A 21,127-nucleotide genomic window follows, 5' to 3' on the forward strand; every position below is an offset into this window, starting at 1 on the left:
CTGGCAGTGAAGGGAATGGTGCTGGGAGTATAACGAGAAAAGCTATTATTCTCAGAGCATGCCAAGCCAGTGCAGCGAGCGTGGGGGAAAATGAAGTCATCTGAGGAGACGTCTCTTCTAAAAGAAGTTAAACCCAAGATCTTCACAAAATGCTCCTGTTCAAGATGCCAGACCTGTCTTGTAGGCAGGAAGTTTCCCCTTCCCAGCAGGCACAATGCTATTTTTTTTCAGCACTTTCAACAAATAGAAGTAATAAATAAGATGTGTCACTTTCCGGGGTCCGGCTTGGGGTTACTCGCTTGCTAAAAGACTGCAACTTTAAGACCCAGAGGTGACTGTTTCACGTTGATAAATGGTTTATTTTGTGTTGCTGTTATTTGCTTGTGAATCCCGTTAATAACTGTGAATTTGACTTTGCAAAAGTAGCAGAAAACCAGCCAATTCTGAGGTGTTGTGCTGCTTGCACGTAAAGCCAACCACACACAGGGCCTGAGGCAGAGACACTACATGTTCCCCATACCTCTGTCTATCTGTGCAAGTTAATAATAATGGAATTGGAAAGCGGATGGGGACCTCACCTGCCAACAGATGTACCTGGAAGCTGAGTATGATTAACCCAAGCAACTCTGGAACCTCCCTGCAGGGCTGAAGACCCGGCCCTCATCTTGGGAGCAGCACGTGGATCCTCCTCCAGGTGGAGGGAAGACTGGGAGTGCTCAAGTGTCTTCTGGAGTCTTATGAAATTGGAACAAAGAAACTTTATTTTCGGGAACGAGACAATAGATACGTGATATTACTCTTTTTTTTTCATATAGCCCTCGCCGCTGTAACAGCAGCTAAGTGAATGCATGTCTGCAGTGTGAGCAGTTTTGATAAACAGCCTCTGCGGGCCACACAACGGGGATAATGTATCCTTAAGTACTGCCAATGAGCTGCCATTCTGCACAGCCAATTACTTCTGTGCGTCTGTCACTCAAAGGAAAAATGACTGAGCCCATTAGATCAAACCTTTGTCACTGTTCCTAATGCACTCTTAGGCCTCATTAATCTGAGGGAGCAGCAACACAGCCGCCGGTGCCTCATTGCCTCCCCCACAACAGGCCCACGTGAATCTTCTCATCTCTCCCCCAAGTGCGCGGCGTTAATCAAGCTCTCCTTATTACCCCGGTCCCTGTCACGGCGGAGAGCGCTCTCTCTCCTAAATGCTCTCATTATGGCCCATCTTTAGAGCCGGCTGAGTGGAAGGAAAAAAAAAAAAGAGCCAGAGAGAAAGAGAAGAGGAAAAAGCAAGTCCGATCGCATTAATATTCATGACAATAATTAGTATTCTAGGTCACTGAATATTCATGCTATTAGTTTGGTTTTTTATGGGTTTGCTGGATGTCCTGATTGCTCGAGTGTGGAGGAAAACAGCATGGTTGGGACTTTAGATGTCAACGGCAGTTCAATACTCAAAACACATTTGTGAATTTTTTTTCCCTTTTGGTAAATCAGCTTCAACCCTCCTGATGGCTTTAATATTTTAAAATCACTGGAGGAAAAAGAATGAGCAATTTCGCAAAGGTCTTAACATCCAACTGGTTAGCATTACAATGTGTAACCATCAAAACTCGTCGAGATTGCATCGGATGGACAAGACAGGGCTGTGATTTTTATTCCAGATGCGGTGCAGCGGAGGCATAAAGGCAACCGGAGTGGAGCAGGCATGGCCTGAGCAACGCCTGCATCGTGGCTGGCATCTGCACGGAGATTGGCGAAACGTTCCTGCTGCCTATCCACTCATCACCGTGAGATGGACACCACACTGTAAGACAGGAGGGACTGTAAGACAGCTCCTTGTCTCTTCTCTACTGCCCCGAAAACCCAAGCAAACTCAGTCTTTGTCCAAGATTCAACATTGGTAGTGTTTTTATCAAATACTAACTTAGCGCTGTTTGCCCCACTCCCTTTTTCCTCATACGATGGAATAGACATATCTAGAAGTGCAAGTTTGTCTCTGCTTCTAGAAAGCACAAATCCTGGCATGAAGAAACTGGACAAGACGACCTTGAGGGATCACCCTCTAGTGGGATGAGAGGGAACTCTCCAGCACACTTACAAGCTGGCTTTTTTCCCCATCCAAACACAGAAAGCGACAATTCCTCCTTCCATTCACTACAGCTGTATATCACTGAACTAACAGCAAAGCCAACCAAATGGGAAACTGACTTGGATGACTAATGCCAAAAGCAAGCCACGAACTCGTGTTTGTGAGCTGTGGTAGAACCGTACAATTCATGATTCATGCTCAAGTTAAAGCACACAAAACATTTCAGGTTAAGCTCACACTGCACAATCAGTACGAAGTACCAACCAACAATCACAGGTTTTATATAAATAATCTGGAAGGCAGTCCACTCCAACTCAGCCTGATTCCAAGCACTGCGGTGTAAAGTAAGACTTCTTAATGACCGCTGTATTGATTTGATAGATGACCACAATTAATAACAAATGGAAATTCTCCCATTTATAAAGATGTGAACACGTGGTTCTTTCAGCATGTCTGAAATGCCACACGTACTTAGCAGATAACAACCTTTAACATCCTTAATGATGGCTATGCAGCTAACACATCTTAGGATGCTGAAAATACTCTACACTCACTACTGTACATTTAATAGCAGCAAATTATTTAAATGAACTGTTAATCAGGAAGCAATTTATGTCTAAGCCATATGCTATTTTTAGATGTGAACTTTCTACACCAGCAGCTCCTGCTGTGGCTCAGGCTTTGGGTACACCGGGCTTATGGGACAGAGGGTGGCTCTATGGTTTGGAGCCATGTTGGAGCCGTGCTTGGAGAGCTGCAGCCTGTGGGAAACACACACAGAATTGGTTGGGAAGGACAGCATCCATGGGAGGGACCCACGTGGAGCAGGGGAAGGGAGTGACCGTGGAGGAGTGGCACAAGGAATCGCTCGGAGGCAGAACTGCATGGTGCTGGCTCTAACACGGCCGTGATGAACTGCCAACTGCTGGGTGCATCTGGAACTGAGCAAGTCCATGAGTTATTCCCGTCTAAAGTGCTTCAAGAGAGATACACCCACAGAATGACGTTCAGCACTGTGTAAATTTACGTTAAATTTATATTAAATTTACTTAAGCAACATTCAACAGCTTTGATTTTAAAGTAAAATATATTTAAAAACATGCCTTAAAGGAAACAAGCTTTCATCTTCTCAGCTTACAGATTTCTCCCAAGTTAACAGAGACAGGCACCTTTCATAAAGCCCCAGCTCAGTATTTGCTATTTCAAACGTGCATATAACAAATGCGGGACAGCCCCCACCCCTCGTGCAGACTTAGGAGCAGTGGGCACACAGAATCTCCAAGTCCAAACACAGAGTCCAAAATCTGCCAGAGCCCAAACACAAAAAGCAAGAAAGCCCAGAGGCCAGCTTTTGCTCTCAGGGTTTCATGGCAAAGCATTCAGACAGAGTAAATGCACCTTTATGTGAGTTAGCTGCTTGGCTTTGCAGCAACAGGAACAGCCCTACTTTATGCTCACCTGTCTTCTAACAGCAAGCAGAACACACGCTGCATTCTCCCCCTGCTGCTTCCCTTTCACTTCGGTTACTGCCCTACCATGCACACACAAGGGTTTTTCACAGCTCTTGTGCCAGTGTAGAGCAGAACACAGTCATCTTGGCTTCTCCTTCATATACCCTCATAATGAGCCTTTATTTCCCTTCACCTCTGAAATGGAAACGCACAGGAAGGGATGCAACCTGGCTTTTGTTGTTGACTGCCTCCCAGAGAGAGCTGCTTCCAGATGTTTGGGATGTAAACACACTCACAGATCAGGCTGCTGTCACTGAGGTGGCTGTTATATGCTCGTGTTTATCAAATAGTCTTTAAACCACAAAAACAATCCTGTTCGGAGAGGTGCCACAAAGCAGCACTAAGCTCCGTGTGCTAGGAACCACAAGCTTTTAAACTTCTTTTGCACGTGACAGCTATGCTAACAGATCTAAGAGACAAACCTTCCCTTGCTACTTGACCATTATAAATCCTATCATCCCGAAACTGGGTAGGTCCCTTCTGAATTCAATGGCAACGTCTCCCTAATCAGCTTAATTCTGTCTACTATTCATCTTGTATGAATTCCTGCATACAGTGGTCAACCTGAGACTCACAAAACTTTTCCTTGTTACTCCACACTTGGTTCTCAGCTGCAGTTCTGCCACTCACAGGGTGCAAACAGCAGGGCCAAGCTCCTGTCACACAGCACTGTTGGGAAGCACCTTAGGAAAGGTCCTCACTGGGCTGAAACACCGGGGAATTTCACCAGGGAAATGCTTCTAGTGGGCCTGTGCTTATCACTACCTATCTGCTAAGAGCTTGATTTCCAGGAGTGAGCTCGGACATCGTAACTGAGGGCTGGCACTCTTCTAATACCGCATCTTCTCACCTGTGCATGATTTCATAACAGCAGAAGGAAAATCCTGACCACATCAAACAACTCACTCCTAAGCACGGAGAATATTTCCAGATCCCAAGTCTGTGCTGGCAAAAGCACAGAAGAATACAAAGCATTACAGTTCCCGGGGTGAAGTGCAATGTGATGCAGTGAGAACACTGTGTATTTACTAATAGGAAGAGCAAACGTTGATTTCTTCTGGGCTTGGCCCAAGCCTCCTTGGCACAGCAGACCTGTGTACATAAGCTTGTCAACAGCGAAAATGGAACAATTTCAGTCCCACCATCAGTTTTAAAATATCACTTACAACGAAGACAACATTTTGCCAGTACTAGCAACTGAGAAAACGCTCTGAGACAGCATGACAGACAGAACAAGGGATAATTTGCAAACATTTTTAGCTGCATGACAGATGAGTGCGAATGCCAGGGCTCCTCCTGGCACGCCGGGAGCTGAGGCTGTACCTCTGGGCATCCCACTGAACAGAAGCTGTGACCCCTCTGCATACAAAGCCCTGCCAGTGCATGTGAGAACATGAAGGTTCAGACTGCCAAGCCAGGCACAGCTTGTGACTCCGTCTTTTTACAATACTAACACTCCCAATATATTTTAAAATCACTGTGTGCCATGCAGCTCTCTCTTCAATCTTACATGAATATGAGAGCACTGAGAATGACATACAGCTGAGCTGCTGCTGGGTATACTCCTGATCTGCTGTAATACCTCCAGTAATCACCGCTTGGATCCATCAGCTGTTGACTGATTTCAGTACAGCTTGGAAAACACTACTTGGCTTTCTTAATAAAGCTCCTCTCTTGATGCTGATCACTCTGCACAGAAATGCAACCACGAGACAGACCAGAACCAATCCTTCCATCTCACCGAAATCTTGGCCACCTCCATACCCTCTGACACCCAAAGTGGGCACAAAGCAGCAGGCAGCAACGTAGGAACCCATCATCCAGCCTGTCTTCACTGCTTCCCCCAGGAACTCATAAAGACATATCCAAACAGTTAAGCCACTCTATAGCTGGTTGGAAGCATCATTAATACGTTGCTATTTGCTTTATAGAAGAAAGCAATGCAAAGATAAGCAGGTCAGAATCTTGCTTAAGGTTGAAGATCAGCTGCATGAGAGGGGAAGTGAAAGTATTCAAGTGGGTATTGATAAAGAAATCAGGTTCTCCTTTCCCTGGTTACACTCTTTCATATGCTTGGAAAGCAGTAATTAGTTTAGAACTTTAATATGTAAATACCATATTATAAACTTCTATTACTATGTACTCCTGCAGATGTTTTCTGAAACTTACTTCTATGGAGGAATAAATAATTTCTGCCTGTTTCAAGCCATCCAACTGTCTTAAAAGCAAACGTCTTTTTGCTGATAACTCAGTCCAGCACTTCTCTTCCCTAAATAATGGGATATGCTGAAAAACAACCCCCGCTCCCAGTCATCTAGATTAGAAAGCAAAATGGAACCAACCATGAATAACTTTCTCCTATGAACTCTTCCAATGACAATGCCAGCTCCACACCTCTTGAGGCATAGATCAGAACTTGACTCTGATGAAATCACACCTTCAGACACATCAGGTCCCCAGCCCCAAATAACAGAACATGCAATTTGTTTATCCACAGGGATGTCTGCTCTGTGGCAGCACAGGAAAGCTAAAAGGTCTTTTATTATTATTATTTTTTATTTAAACATTTCACTTCAAAGAGCAGCATCTGAAGTTGGATGGAAAATCCTTCTTACTCCTCCCCTAAAGTAGGGTAATTTGCCCTGTAAAAAGGCAGAGGATCACACCATGGCCTGAAGCATAAATAACCATTACTACCCAAGAGAAGACCCGTGAACAGGTCTTCTCTTGCCAAGTTCCTTCCTACAGTTGCTCATTGTGCCTACTCTGCGGACTGTACAGAGATAGAAGTGTGCTTGGATGGCTTTGTCAGCCTGTGCTGGAGATGCCTATGTTAGTCATAACTGGAAAAGGCACTTGGTTCTTTATGGACGTCATCCCAAACATGCTGACAAAACCTCCATACCAACGCTATACCATTATGTGTTTTGCATAAACCGTGTGCTCTGTAAAATAAACCGTCTTAAACGGCTTTTCTCAAAGCAATTTTTAAAATCCATTTAGCTGTATGGACAAGTGCTTCAGCAAACAATAAAATTCTTCATTTAGAGCTCACAAAGAGCTATAAACTCCTTCCATAAAGAAAATAAAATGGCCTTCTACAGAAGAATCTCGCTGCTGGAAAGTCCAAAGCTATGCATTCTTCTAATGGTGGAAGCAAGTTGTGTGGGTGCCACCAAGAAGCCACAGGAGTCCTTTCAAATGACATATCTCCTGTTTTTCCACAGTATTAGACTTAATGAGTCAGTAGTAAGGTCACACCAATTCTAGCTTTGGTGAAATTACGTAGGCTTTTGACAAGTATAGCGTAACAAATATAAAAGATGGATGTTGAAGGTTACTCAAAAAATTAAGAATCACTTGTGGAGGCCGGATCAGTAGACAGAGAAGGCTTAAAAAGCTGCACAGTAGCAGTCATTGAGATTTTTAAATAATTAATCTCATTCCCATCCCAGCGATACGTGACAAGTGCCTACACACAAGTGGAAAAAGCAGCTCTTCCCTTTTTTGGCTGGCATTACCTGAATTCGGTGAGATGTGTAAACTGCTCATGTCCTTGGAAAGGCCATTTGTTTTGGGACTGGAGATGGGTGCACAAGCTGACGTAGCTCGAGGTGGCCTCTTTCCAGGAACTTTCACAGTGGTTCTCAGCAAGTCAATTTCTTTCCCGTGAACATTCTGCATGTAGTCCTGGTAAGAGGGAAAAAAACAACACACAAAGAACAGAATCAAACAGGTAGTTCTGTAAGCATTAGAACTATTGAAACACGGCTTAGTAAGAATGCAGTCCTGCATCTGCTATCATCTGCTACATTTTCCCCTTCCTTCTGTTTTCTAGGTAATACAGTCCATGTTAGTAATGACAAAATCAGGTTGGATATTAGGAGGAATTTCTTCTCAAGAGAGCAGTGCTGCAGTGGCACAGCTGCCCAGGGAGGTGGTGGGGTCACCAACCCTGGAGGTTTTCCATAACAGTGGAGAAGTGGCACTGAAGGATGTGGTCGGTGGGCACGGTGGAGCGGGTTGGGATTGGAGAAGATTAATTTTACTGCTCTTTTCCAACCTTAATGATTCTGTGATTCAACGTCTTGAGCCCTCCAACAACTAGCGGGGTAAGAGGCAAGTCACAGCATGGCTGCAACTTTGCCAGGCCCAAAGAGAATGACAAGACTAGGTTGACTGCCTCTCACAAACACATTTGCTTGCGTATCCTCTCTGTTTCACCAATGTTTTATGCCGTTATTTCTTTCTCTATAAAATTTGGCTGAAGTTCATCAACAAACAAAGTTATTAAAGGGCACTGGTTGACTTGGTTAGGTTTCTGAAATTACAACGCTGTCTCCTTAGCATATGAGCCTTCCTCCATACATGGGAGGAAAAAAAAAATTACAGCAGGAAGAAAATTATGCAAATCAGGCCTGATTAGAGAAAACACACTAAAAGTTGGAAGCCAGAAGTGGAAAAGGCTTTTCCTAATTCTTGTTTGAAAAGCACACAAAGAAGGAATAAGCAAATCCAATAACTTGTGTAAAGGCAATGGCCAACTGGCTGCAGCTGCTATTTTCTAAGAAAGCTGGAAGAAAGTGAGCTGTGCTGATCTTTACACTGGAAGAATATGCTCGGGATTCTGCATTCCAGCTTCAGCTGCAGACTCTAAATTGCCTGTGGGCTTCTTCAGATGAACACAGAGAAGCAAATGAGCCTGGGTTTTTTTTTTTATCAGAGGACAAATGACAGTTCATTAAGGTAAGACAGCCACTGAATCTGCAATCCTGTGGTACACCAGAAGAGATGCTTCCAGTAGAGATGGCAAATTTTAAAGCCAGAACACAGAACAAAATTTTCACCTCCCAGTACGTGCTATTGTGGCTACTGACATTTCAGAAGACAAATAAATGAAACTGGAACAAACACAAGGATAACCACAGAAAGAATGAGACTGTATGCTTTGAGAGGAAATGCAGGACAGGTCATACAACGTGCCGAAATGAAGGGCAAATGCTATATAAAATATGCTGTACAAAATACATGTCAGTGTATGCACCCCAAGAAGAAAATGGCAATGTGAACCAACAACTGGGAAAAGAAATTGGCATAAACTCTTGGGTTAAGCTGGAAAGCAAGGGAATGTTCCTCTTGAACAATGTTCTGTAGCAAAAAGCCTAGTCTCTTTTCAGGTAGAACTTGATCGATTTCCAGAGAACCAGGTGATGCTCTGTGCCTGCACAAGCAAAGACTTGCTGACAGCGATATTTCTTCCAGTTCTTTAAGCGTCCAGGGCAAAATTTAGTCAGACTACACGGTATTATACAGAAGATCACAGATATTAATTCGGACGGTTCCAAACCTGCAGCTTACAGGCCTCTATGTACAAACACAGTGTCAACTGTACAAGTAAATACCAGCACGGACTGAAAGCAGACTCCAGATCTAAATCACTACCAGCACAACACAGGGAGCAATCAGCTCCCTCATAAAACCCGCTCCACCTCTGACAGCTTTTACAATACAAATTATAAATTCTGTTCAAAACAAATCAAAACCTACTACTCAAATGGCGCTCATTTCTTCACACCTAACATCAATCAGCGGTACAAAATAGAAATGAGCTTTTTTTTTTTCCCCCTCCTCCTTTTTTTTTCCCAGCTGTTTGGGAATTAAAAGTGAAAAAGGGAAGTCCGAGTAGTTCACTGGGTGAGGAAGCAGAGCTCTGCTTCTACAAGAAACAAAGGCAATGCATTAAAATCACCCCCTTCGGTAGTTGCTAGATAGAAATGAAGAAAGCAGATTCATCTGTAAATTACCAAGTTGATGAACTTTCTGGTTGTGTCAGTCCTTTACAAATTAACATACAGGGACCAGAATGTATCTGAGCATTTATGGTTTATGGACTCTAAAATGAGGCTGGATCAGATAGTGACCAAACCTCAGCATGCACTTACTTACAGACACTTTTTGTTTTAACATGTATTTCATATACATTTCATAATGAATATTTTTGCCCAAGTTCTTCAGATGAGTAGCGTTCAATTTCCCTGCTACAGCCAGTGAGATGTGACGGGGTGTTATTAAAGCACTTTTAATTGAGAGTAAAACGGGCTTAGGTGAGCTATAAACAATTCAGGAGAGTCAGTCAGTGCTGGCAAGCAGGAAACAAACGCGCTGCAGCCACATCGTTATTATACGGAAGTGCCCAAACAGAACAGATGCCACGCAGGTATTAATGTCAGCTTAAATATTTATAGGGATATATCAAATGTAAACAATAAAGACTCTTTCATTGTGTGCAAGATGCATAGCAATAATCTCTGCGTTCCCTGAGGAGGAGCAGAGGAAAGCATCAAGTCTGCAGCCCGTGCGCCATCCACCCTTGCGCGTGCTCCTTCAGATCTGCACTCGGGGAATAGAAGTTGAAACTACAGAATAATGTGGCGGCCTCAGAAGTGCAATGTATGGTTTGATCAGATTAGAACAGATGAGGGTCTTGCTGTCATCTGGAATATGCCGTGTTAAAGAGAAGACAGCAAGCCTGATTTTGATATGCAAATGTTACAGATATAACTCCCCTAGATGTTAGTTGTGGAAAATGCTGATCCAAGAAAAAAGGGGAAAAAACCCTTTAACAAGGCATGAGGGTAATTCAAAGCCAAGTACTTTTAAACAGCACTTAACAAGTCCCTAGAGCCTACTCAACAGCGGGCCACCCCAGAAGTGCCATCTTCTGCCCCTCAACAGCTTGAAAAAGTAGTAATTGCAAAGCCATTTGCATTTTTCTTCTCAAGTTGTCCACGTTCATCATTCAGCAAGGCAGGAAAAAAGCAAGCAGCACTGCGGAGGGAACCCTCCCCAGACATGTCAGCAGCAGCAGCACGGCGAGCCGCGTCCCCACGCCCTGCTCCAGCACCTTCGCCAGCTCTTGTTTTTTACATTTCGCTCCTAATTATGTTGCATCTATTGCCATACACTTAATTAGCTGCATTAATGTGATTTCTTTTCACATAGTCAAGCAATTAAGAGCTATGATTGAGTTTCATTCAATTAGCCTCAACAAACATGCTAATTGATGTCCCAGATGCAAATGAGGTGCAATGAGAGAAACCTGCTAGCAATCGAGAGCTGTGGCGGGGAGGCCCAGGGCTCCGGGCTGCTGACAGAACCCGGCTCAACATGGCGGCCAGCTCTGTGGAGAGGGAGCGGGGGGCCTCGGTGTCCCCATGGGGGTGAGGGAAGCACCGCATCGCATCATGCTGTCGCTAACCCTCACCACGATGGCTGGCAGCAGCACAAAGCAGGGAAGCACTTAGCATCTTCCTACAGCTTGGCACTGCGAACCACCGTTTCTTCATCCCGGGCCTGTAGGAGGCTGCCATCTAATCTCCCAGCCTGTAAAACACCGCACAGGTGATGGCCTACAGTTGTCAGTGACTGGCAACTTCATCTTAGTCAGCTGTGGGGCAATGCTGCTGCTTCACGTTAAGGCCAGAACGCATCAATCAATCAATAACCCCTAAAAATACACTCGCTATATTGATTCTCATTGCTTTTCATCCTGAGGTTACTGTTAGCGGTTTGCTCAAATACTGGCTTGCTGAGGTGTTAATTTGACTACTCAAGGCCATTGACCATTATCTTTAGGACTAAATAAACTGTTAAAATATCACTGAAAGTCATAAAAGCCGCATTGACTGAAGATAACACAAAATATTATCTCACGGCACTACAAAATGAATTGCCTTGAGTAAGAAAGAATGATATGCCGGGACACAGAAGAATGTAAAGTACTTTAGTTCTGGTCTTAATACAGCTTTCCATTTACAACAGCAGAAATTGATTTAACCAACTCAATGAATAGAAGCCTTTCAGACATCCAAAGGGAGCAAACAGGTATTACATTTTCTGAACAGACATAGCGAATATAAACACTGCTAGTGTGGAGTTGTCCTTCTGTTTTCATTGCCAGCAGCTGTTAAACTAGCTGCCATGCATTGCAATGGATTCTGATTGCCCAAGAAGACTCTCCACCATCAATGCAAGCTAAAACTTGGCTATGTGATGCGCCCAGTTAGCTGCCCACCTTCTCCCAGTCAAGAAAAGGGAGGAGCTGCTTGAGCAGCAGCACCCACCAAAAAGCCAAACATCTGCTGTTCCACAGTGCATTCAATGCATGTGTGGCTCCTTTCTCAGGGGAGGAAGGATGCGCAGACCAGATGAAGGGAAAGGCTGATGGAAGCATGGGGAAGCTGGGACTCAAACTCACCCCCATCCAAGTCCACCACACTGACCTCAATACTTTACAAAAGGAACTCAGAGCATGCAACAGCACAGTTCCTCCCCAGAATGAGCCTTAAGTTACTTTAAATACATGGCTCATGTTAGGATGTAACACTCAATATCAAAGTATGAAAATTTTCAGATGGCTCTAATACAAGAGACAGTCCACATAATCACAAGGTTTGGAAGGGACCTCTGGAGATCATTTAGTCTTGTATTTAAACCACAAAGCATTTCATTGTCATTGTCAGTGAGAGCAAGAATACTGAATTTCTGAATACAGTACTTACCGACTAGAACTCTGAGGATTAAATACCCCACGTTTTTCCATGGAGCTATGTAAAGTGGGAGTAGAAGCCCCCTAGCTCTTTAGAGTAGGTATTATTTTCTTGATGTGCACAACAATAAAACACCTTCAGGGTACCACAAAGCAAGCACCTGTAGAGAAAGAGCTGAACCATTTTACTCAGGCAGGAAAAACACCCATGTGGTCAGGTCCTGAGCAGTAAATTGGGTTCCACTCCGGTAGCAATGAAGGCTGTGGCTGGCCCTTCCTGACCATACTTTTGTCATGTCGCAGTGAAACACTAATGCAATGTTGCAAACTCTTCTTCTTGGCCAAGGAACCTCACCAAGACAGAAGGATCAGCTGCAGAAACTAGGACCTCTTCTGGCTGGGCTCAGTAAATGGAGCTATCTTGCAGGGAAATCGTTTTCACTGGAGTTGTATTTCTGCATCCTGGCACTAGGTGAACACGACTCAAAGTTCACCTCTCATCTCAGGCTTGTTCCGTGTCACATCATTAACTTGTTTTAAAAGAATCTCCTAGGGAGCCTCCACATACCTGTCCCACTGCCACACTTTTCCAGTGCATGATGTACCAAATGAGGCCCCCTCCCAGAATGGTATTTAATGGTACCAAAAGAAGAATATGACACTTTTTCTCCTTTTGAGTTATTAAAATAACAAGCCTGTTTTTTTAATGCTAGGAACTGGTCCAACTGGATAGAAAGCTAGAAATTCCTTCCCCAGTCTGCCACTGCTTTACACCAACATGAGAAAAACAGTTCCCATCCTTCAGTTGTAGAACGCAGTCCCAAGCCTTAGCGTACTGAGGTTGAGATAGCATTTCCTGACCAGAGGTAGAACAAAACAAGTGACCCATGCTTTTGGAGAATAAACTTTATGTTTGCACCTCTGAAAGTCCGAGGGTAGTACGCGTTTTGCACGCAGCTTCTGTTTGGTGAGCTGAGGGTGAGCAGCAACCCACACAACCCATTGTTCACCGTCATCAGCAACTGCCTGGGAAAACAAAACCCGAGCCCTTCCTCCAGCCCAGAGCCAACCCCAAACTGCAGGCAGACCGGCGGAGGGCTGAAGCCCTCACTTCTGTGTGTGTGCAGGGCAGTCAGACATTTTTATTGCAAAATGCTGTCTGGAAAAGATGCAAAACAAAATTGCTAAACTGCAAAAAGAAGAAAAGGGGGGAGGGGGGGAGGGGAGGGGGGGAACAAAAGGCCCCCTTCCCTTTGCTTATTGAGTTCAAAGGCATAACATGCAGCACCCTGCAGCAAATGGGAAGCTACACTAATTTTAAAGCCATAAAACGCTATAAAGTGCCCTGCGGGGCAGGACTACACTGAAGCTAGTTGCACCTAAATAAGACATGGTTCATTTACTTCGCAGCTTAGCCTAATGTAATCATCAGTGGATTTCTAGCCTAGAGTTGTAACAGGCAAATAGCCGATACTGCGGAGGCGACACTCCCAGCCATTGAGGGGCCTCAGCTAGATTGCTGTTGATTAGAAAATTTTTCAGTTTTGACAAGCACTTAATGAACATAAATCGCTCCTTGATTGGTTTCCATTTGGGGCCACAGGCACACCTAAGAAGAAACAAAAGTCTGCAACTCCTCTCCCCACCTTCCCCACATGGACCGCAGCAACAAACCTATCTGATCTGGTTATGAGCCACAGCGGAATATATTCATCAGATCTTCCTGCTAATGTAGCCATCCTCTCCTTGAGCACATAAACACGGGCATAATGTCATTCTGCTTCAGAATATATAGTTAAGCTTAAGAAAAACAATGAAATGCTGTTTTCTGAGAAGAGCACAGAAATGAGAACGCATTCTGGAAAACACTGATCACTAAAGCACTTGTCCTGACAAAAAGAAGGTCATCTTGAATCTCTTTTATTCAAACTGGGAGTCAAGAACATTGCATTTCAGTAATAAGAAGCATCGACTGTATGTATGCTGCAATATCAATCAGTCCAATCAGCCATCTAAGGGCAGCAGCAACATTTTCAACACAGAAGCAGCTTCAAAAAAATGTATTTTTTTTTTTTTTAGTGGAGGGCTCACTTTCATGCAACGTTAACACAACTCTGCCTGCACTTCACTCCTCATTCAGACTTTGTAACAAGAACTGCTGTAAAAGACAAATAGGAGTTTTACCATCGTGAGTAATTTATGAGGCATTTATATCCACAGCAGTTAGCTCTGCTGGACAGGAAGCTCTAATTTTATAAAACCTTCTGATTAATTAATAGCTTGGCTTTTGCCATTCGTTTGTAACTCATTCAGATACCAAAGTTTTTCCTTGTTTGTTTGGCTTTTTTTTTTTCTTGTTTTCGGAGGTGGGAGGGGAGCAGTGGGATTAAGCACAACAGTGATAATAAATACATGCTTGCTGCTCTACTGCAAGTTTGCACAGCTCTGCAAGTAGCAGCACCGTGCTTGCTGCAATATCCCATGCTGATGATGTGACAAATCTTGCTGTGCCCTCTGAAATGAATGGACTTAAGGTGAAGTGCTTCACACTCTCCTTGTTTGTGCATTTACTGACCTGTGAACACCTGTAATGAATCACAGATGTGATTGTAAGAAGTTGCTCTGAACAACCAGTCCTCCTCTCTTTTAGTGCAGATAGGGATTGCATATTTTAGGATTATTTCACACTGCTGACCATCCCTAATTAGTTTTATTCTCACTGAAGACAACGGTGCAATGGCACTTCCAAGCAAGACTATTTCTAGTCCGAGAGGACACAAAGCCAGGGGGTCAGAATAATTTGCCTTGACAGCTATCCCCAGTTATACATCTCTCTTAAGGACCGCAAACACATTCTAGCTTGTATTTTTTTCCCATCTATATTTATAAATCTTCTCCCAAATTTGAAAGAAAAGAGTTTGCCAGGAAGCTACAAAGCAAAGGAGCAACCTCTAAGCGTTACAGGTATGCCCTGATTTGCAAGCAAACTCCCTGCCCTCAATTTGCTCAGGAAAATCGTAAGGACTAAACATGGCGAGAAACTACAGGATACCTACACACAGGGCATTCTCATCTGCCTTCTATTTCTCAGCAAGGATACTCTTCCTTAAGGAAGTGTCCAAGCAAGAAAGCTCTACCGAAAGGCCAGGCCCCAACCCCAGGGCTCCAAAGCTTTTTGCAAGCCCCAGAGCTGGGCCTGGGTTACATCAGCTTCTAAGAAGACACGTCCTTATTGCATACTGTTGGAACCCTTGTGCAAAGCATAGCCTATTTGCCAGGCTGAAATCTCTTTTGTTTAGTTGAAGTACATTCACTTCATCTCATTGCAAAAAGCCACTAATGTGACCTTTGAAGCGGCGTACGTGGGCTGCCCACCCAGCCAGCACTGCTATGAAGAGTTCTGAAATTGTGGCTACTGTCAGACTCATTGAGCAGAATTACATGTGTGAATTCACATACTTCTCACAGAGATGAAAGGTAGATTTCCCCCCTCAATCACTGCTACCATTCTACACCCTTACCACTTCTCCCCCCCCCCCCCCCAAATAAGAAAGGGCAGCGATGATGATGAGGACACAGCAGCAGAAAATGGACATCCACAGCTAAAGCTCTGTCATCTACTGACCTGTGACATGGTGGCAAGTGTCCGGGAGACAGACAGTGGTGAAACACCATCTATTCATCAGGATGAGGCTTAGATAAAGAAGCTGAGTGCAGCACTGCCCAGCAGGCATCCTGGCGAATACATTTCAGGAGCCCTTACACATGGCATTCTGCCATCAAAAGCCAAGAGATGCCTAGAACAAATTCCCATGGGTCCCTTTGGGTAGGCTGACACTGAATTTGTCAGCCAGAATTTTAGTCATCCACTCAATGGCTATGCTCCAGAAGTATATGATGAATAGGTAGCTATGGTGAACTTTGAAGCCTGTGGGTCAAAGTTCTCTCTCATTATCCCCACCATTTTCTATTGGTACAGCTCCTCAGCATCCCAAGGGAAGGGAAGGTTTAAGGCTCTTGAAAAAAACCGACATGACCAAGTCAGGAAACAGTAGGGTGCTTATGTACATATATTTTCTTTCCCCATTCTTCTCTTCCCCCACTTTCTTAAGAAGAAGGAATATGAATTTAGCTATTGTGTAAAATGTCAACCTGGCAGCATTCGAAGTTACTTATTTAGCGGGCACAATATAGCACTCATTTCAACACGCTGTGCTGCCAAGCAGGCCTGACCCTCCCATGGATACCTCCTCTGTAAGTAGGATACTAGTTTGACTTTCACACCCCACCCCAAATCCTTTCATTTTGTAGCCAGCCCTTTATTCAAGGAGGACAACAGTACTGATTTGTGCAACACAGACTATTTGCCATATTAAAAGCCACCTTCTTCCTGCATGATGTGCTGTGGAACACACCCGACAGAAGAGAAAACTGACACGCTGTTGGCCAAGCCTCAAGCAGTATCTAAATACAGTGCCCACTAACAGCTATTAAATATTGTAAAAGCTTCTTCCAAACTTGGGGTTCAGTACAATTCTGTGTTCTGACTCAAGCTACAATTCAGGAAGACTAAATTACCTTTTAAATTTATTCCTTCCTGCCACCACTAGAGGCCAGACCACCACTCACTTCAGATTTACAACTGCCCAATGTTGTACAACCAACATCACCTGCAGACCTGAAATAATGCCTATCTATCTAACAGGTGAGATTAGCACCACGTCTCTTCACGAGCTCAGATGGATGGCTAACAAAGGTTAGGATGGCTAACTCTTTATTTCATCCTATTTGACGGAAGGTTGGCGGGAATAAGGTCTTATTTTTAAAAAGCAACATAAAGATCATCACAGCAAACAGTAATGCGACCATGGCATTAGGAATTCATCAGCTTATTGAGTTTGGTGTGAACAAATGAAACAAGTAGAGAGAGTTCAGCAAAAACAAGTGAAATCAAGCCAAAAACACCTTATCAGAGTCTTCTTTGAGGAAAACCAATTGCTGGGCAATCTCCAAGTGAAAATTCTGAGTCTCCTGCTCCCTGACCCACAAAGCTTTGTACAGGTTGTACTGGGAGTCCAACTGACTTGGAGCATCTGGTCCTACCTCTTCGTCCCGCTGCAGTTTGCACAGGACAGGGAAAATACTACTCATGTTTCCAGTCCCAGCAGAGGATGCTGACAGAGAAGCAATAAGGTGATACCAAGGTAAAATTGCCAGGTCAGCCCTGCACTGTTTTGACTCATAAGGACACGTCAAAGCAAGCAACAACACTATCAGGAACTGCAAGGTGCAAAAGCAAAATATGGTAACTGATGGATGTACAAATTGCCCAGTGCATAAAGAATGCTCTTCAGGGTGTATTAACAACAGCTATCTGACACGAAGTAGTTCACTGGCAGTAATGAAATGCACTCAAGTAGCGCAGTGACTCTTGGAAGGCTAAAATCAATAGAATTAAAACATTAAGATGCATCATTTATAATACAAATCACATCGCAGGAAGACTTTAACATGAATGAGCAGAAGCACAGATATTCCTAGAGAGCGAGTTCAGCACAGGTGTCTGCAGAAGACTCAGAACAAGCACTAGGCTGTCCCCAGCAGCTTCCTGTCAGCTAGGAACTGTGTACAGTCCCCCACCACTACCCACCAAAATACAGCCCAGGGAAAAACAGTGTGTTACAAACCCCTCTGATCTAAGAAAGGTCTGAGCAAATGGAAATACAGAGACGTGTACCTTTTTCTTGGGAGTGGGGGGGGCACAGTGGGGGATAGAGGGAAACAATTACAGGCGAGTAATTACTTCTTCTTTAAATGGATTCTCTCTAATCTCCAATGGATTTACCTCTAATCTCAAAGTAATTACCTCTAATCTCAATGGATTCTCACTCAGGGGAAGACTAAGCAGCTCCAGTGAAGCCTAGAGAGAAGTACTCTATTGTCTGCGAGAAGCAATGAAAAACTAACATATGTTCCCAGGAAGCTCAGGAACAATAGAGCACTTACAGAGCACGGAGGGGATGTGGGCACAGACAAGGCAGCCTGCCTGCTCCCTGCTCTGCCCCGGAGTGGCCAACACAGCCTCAAGGGACCGCATCTGGGGGATCCACTGTGGGCTGCCTCAAAGGCACGCGGTGTCTGTGCTGCCAGCAGTACCCATATATGATTCAGGTATTTCAGGGTTGCTTCTCAGCAGCATTCCCCCCAGATTAAACAGGGTAAGAATGGCCAAAACGGCCAGACAGTCCTGTCCAGGTTCATGAAAGGGAGAAAAGAGAAACTCAACAGTAACTTGCCTTGGACTACACAAGTTGAGGGACAACATTTCAGATGGAAAGTAGCCACTGCTTGAATTGCTAGTTGTGTCACTTATTAATTTTCAGGAGATATGGAGATAATACGAGAAACTATAGCAAGGCATTATTATAGAATAAACCAGAGAAAATCCTAATATTCATCCCTCAGGAAACAGCGAGTTGGTGCAAGCACAGCATCAGCACGGCCACACTCCCGAGACATCACCTATCTAAAGCAGAAGCTTTCTGACAGATCCCTCCATGCAAACCCAAGGACATACCCACAGAAATACATCCATTCAAAACCTTGAATTTTACTCCTTACTTTAAAATAAAATTGCCTAGGAACTCAAAATGATAGCAGTGGGTGTCAAATGGCCCCAAAATGTTACACCTGGTCACCCCGATTTTCATATGGGATACAGTGATGAAATACAAGACCTGAGATGACCCCAATGATCTTGGTGAGGACATACTATGCTTCCCGATTGTTACCCCTTGCCTGTAATACATAGCAAGTGAAGGAGCTGGGAAATCCCCGTGTTTCAAAATCCTGGGTGTCCATGCTGTCTTTTGAATTGCTCTGGCATGGAAGGAGATCTGACAAATCACATCCCCCCTCCTGCTGGCATGGCTGGGACTGATGGGCTGGGCTAGTCTTGAGTCAGACACCTGTGCTTCTTCCTCCCCCCCCAGACCAAACCCATGGATGGTGTTCTACACACAGACAGACAGGATCCTTGGGCAGAGACAACAACAGAGATCTTAATGTGAAAATGCTCCATGGCACATTTTAATAGCTATGTTGTTTTCAAAAGGCTGTTCAGAATTACTTTTTGAATACACCATAACCATTGCAAACTGACGAATACCTGAAAATGTACTCAGTCTTAACTATGCCTAGGACATTTTTCCTTATAAAATGCTTCTGTAGGTTTCTTAATGGACAGCAAGTCCATAAGGACATCAGCACAAAATAAAGGTTTAAACAGGGCACTTAGGGGAACTGGACTGTATGCACAGAGTTTCACTGCAGAATTTGATTTCTAATTACAGTTTTGAGGGGATGGGAATGGAATGAAGTGAGAAAAAGAGTCTCCTCCACCAAACTGGGCTCAACAAACACGTGCCCAGATGAACTTGCTAACGCTGCTTCACCAGAGCTGGACAGCTGCTGAAGGTACAGAGCGCACGGAGTACTTACATGTAAACTAGGATGATAGGTCAGCACACCGTTGTCACACAATGTCACGTATTTCTTCTTCCATTCTTTATTCAATGACTTGCCGCTTCGCTTTAGCAGCATACCCTGTTGGAGGAGAACAAGAAAAAACATTAACCGCTATTTTGCCCACGCACCACTATTTAATACACAAAAAAGAGCTAAATCCTTGTGCAATCAACGCCGTTCCTCAGGTAGGCAGATTTTAACATGACAAGATGCCTCACTGTTCCATAGGTCGTATTCAAACCATACATCGGTGATGAATTTCAACCATTAGTGTTTGGGAGTAAAAGTCATCATTGTGTTTAAACAGACAAGGACTGTGAGTGCGTACCAAACTGTTCTCAGCTTGAAAACAGAAATTGCTTAGAAAAGCAAAATGTAACTCCAAGTGTAATTCCAAAACCAGGTGAGAAGGCAGCTCTCTGATGAATCCGTGCAGTACTCTGTTGTGGGAAGCCAGGTGTCAGCACCAGGACATTTCGGCACACACGGTGCTGCCACAGGAAGCAGACCAAGACAGATCAAGTTTGGATAAAAGCGTTCACTTGCACCTATTTCACAAATGCATGTCCCAAGGCCCAGTGGATAAGGGGCACTTCTGTGCCTTTTCACGACGACAGCTCTCCCCACGCACATTTTTCCCTCCCTCTATGCCAACTGTTGCAAGTTTCAGCTGAAGTCCCTTGCCACAGCCCATAGGAACTAATAACTCTCCTTCTGCAACCACGAAGATGATCCCTAAGGGAAATCAAAGTTCACAACCGCCCGTCCCTGGACACACGCTTGGAACACAACTTCAGTGAGCAGCCCTTCTCAACTCAAAGCGATCTGCGGATAGGGCTGTAAATAAAAGCTTGTGTCAGAGGACTGAATTACAAACCCCGAACTTTCTGACCATCTGGGGGTCAGGCTCCTTTTTGTGCGCCGTTCTTTGCTACATTTAGGTGGCTCAACCTCAAACTTTTACAAAACAGAGCGGGGCTTCTGAGACGGCTCCTCACAAAAGCTTCTGCAAGTGTGAGTTACACATTCCAATTACTGCCTTCTCGTGGTTAGAGACGTTGTTTTCTTCCATTAAAAATGAAAGCTTATTTCTGCCTTTGACTCCTATGTTTGTCTATGGCAGGTGATCTGTCACTTCACCTTTCCCATCTTTTAAACCTCACCTATAGCACAGTCGCTCACATTCAGGGGCACCCAATTTTAGTTATAGCTATGCTATATGGATCAAAAATTACTCTCCCAAGGCTGTTTCCCTGTGCTGGTTCTGGCGCGTTTGTTCTTCAGACCTTTTAATGGGAAAAAAGCCATAAGAATCACAACTGTCTTTCCTTTTTCCTTGCCTTTTTTTTTTTTGTTGTTTTTTGAAGTCTTGAAGAAAGTAGAAATGTATCTCACACCTTTTTACCGCTCCCAGTGCTATAAAGAAAACATATCACTACTTATGTAATTTGG

General features: G+C 44.1%; 1 protein-coding gene across 17 annotated transcripts in view; it reads right to left on the reverse strand.

The window, feature by feature from the left end:
- The window catches only part of AGAP1 (ArfGAP with GTPase domain, ankyrin repeat and PH domain 1), a 295,523-nt gene that overhangs the window by 103,122 nt on the left and 171,274 nt on the right, over positions 1–21,127 (reverse strand). For all 17 annotated transcript variants that reach the window (XM_040703942.2, XM_004942493.5, XM_421880.8 and 14 more), the window contains 2 exons: positions 19,649–19,753; positions 7,122–7,290 (listed from right to left, as the gene is read on the reverse strand). In XM_040703942.2, the coding sequence (XP_040559876.1) occupies positions 7,122–7,290; positions 19,649–19,753 (274 nt within the window). The remainder of the gene's footprint in view (positions 1–7,121; positions 7,291–19,648; positions 19,754–21,127) is intronic.

Source organism: Gallus gallus, chromosome 7 (genome assembly GCF_016699485.2).
Source record: "Gallus gallus isolate bGalGal1 chromosome 7, bGalGal1.mat.broiler.GRCg7b, whole genome shotgun sequence".
NCBI lineage: Eukaryota > Metazoa > Chordata > Aves > Galliformes > Phasianidae > Gallus > Gallus gallus.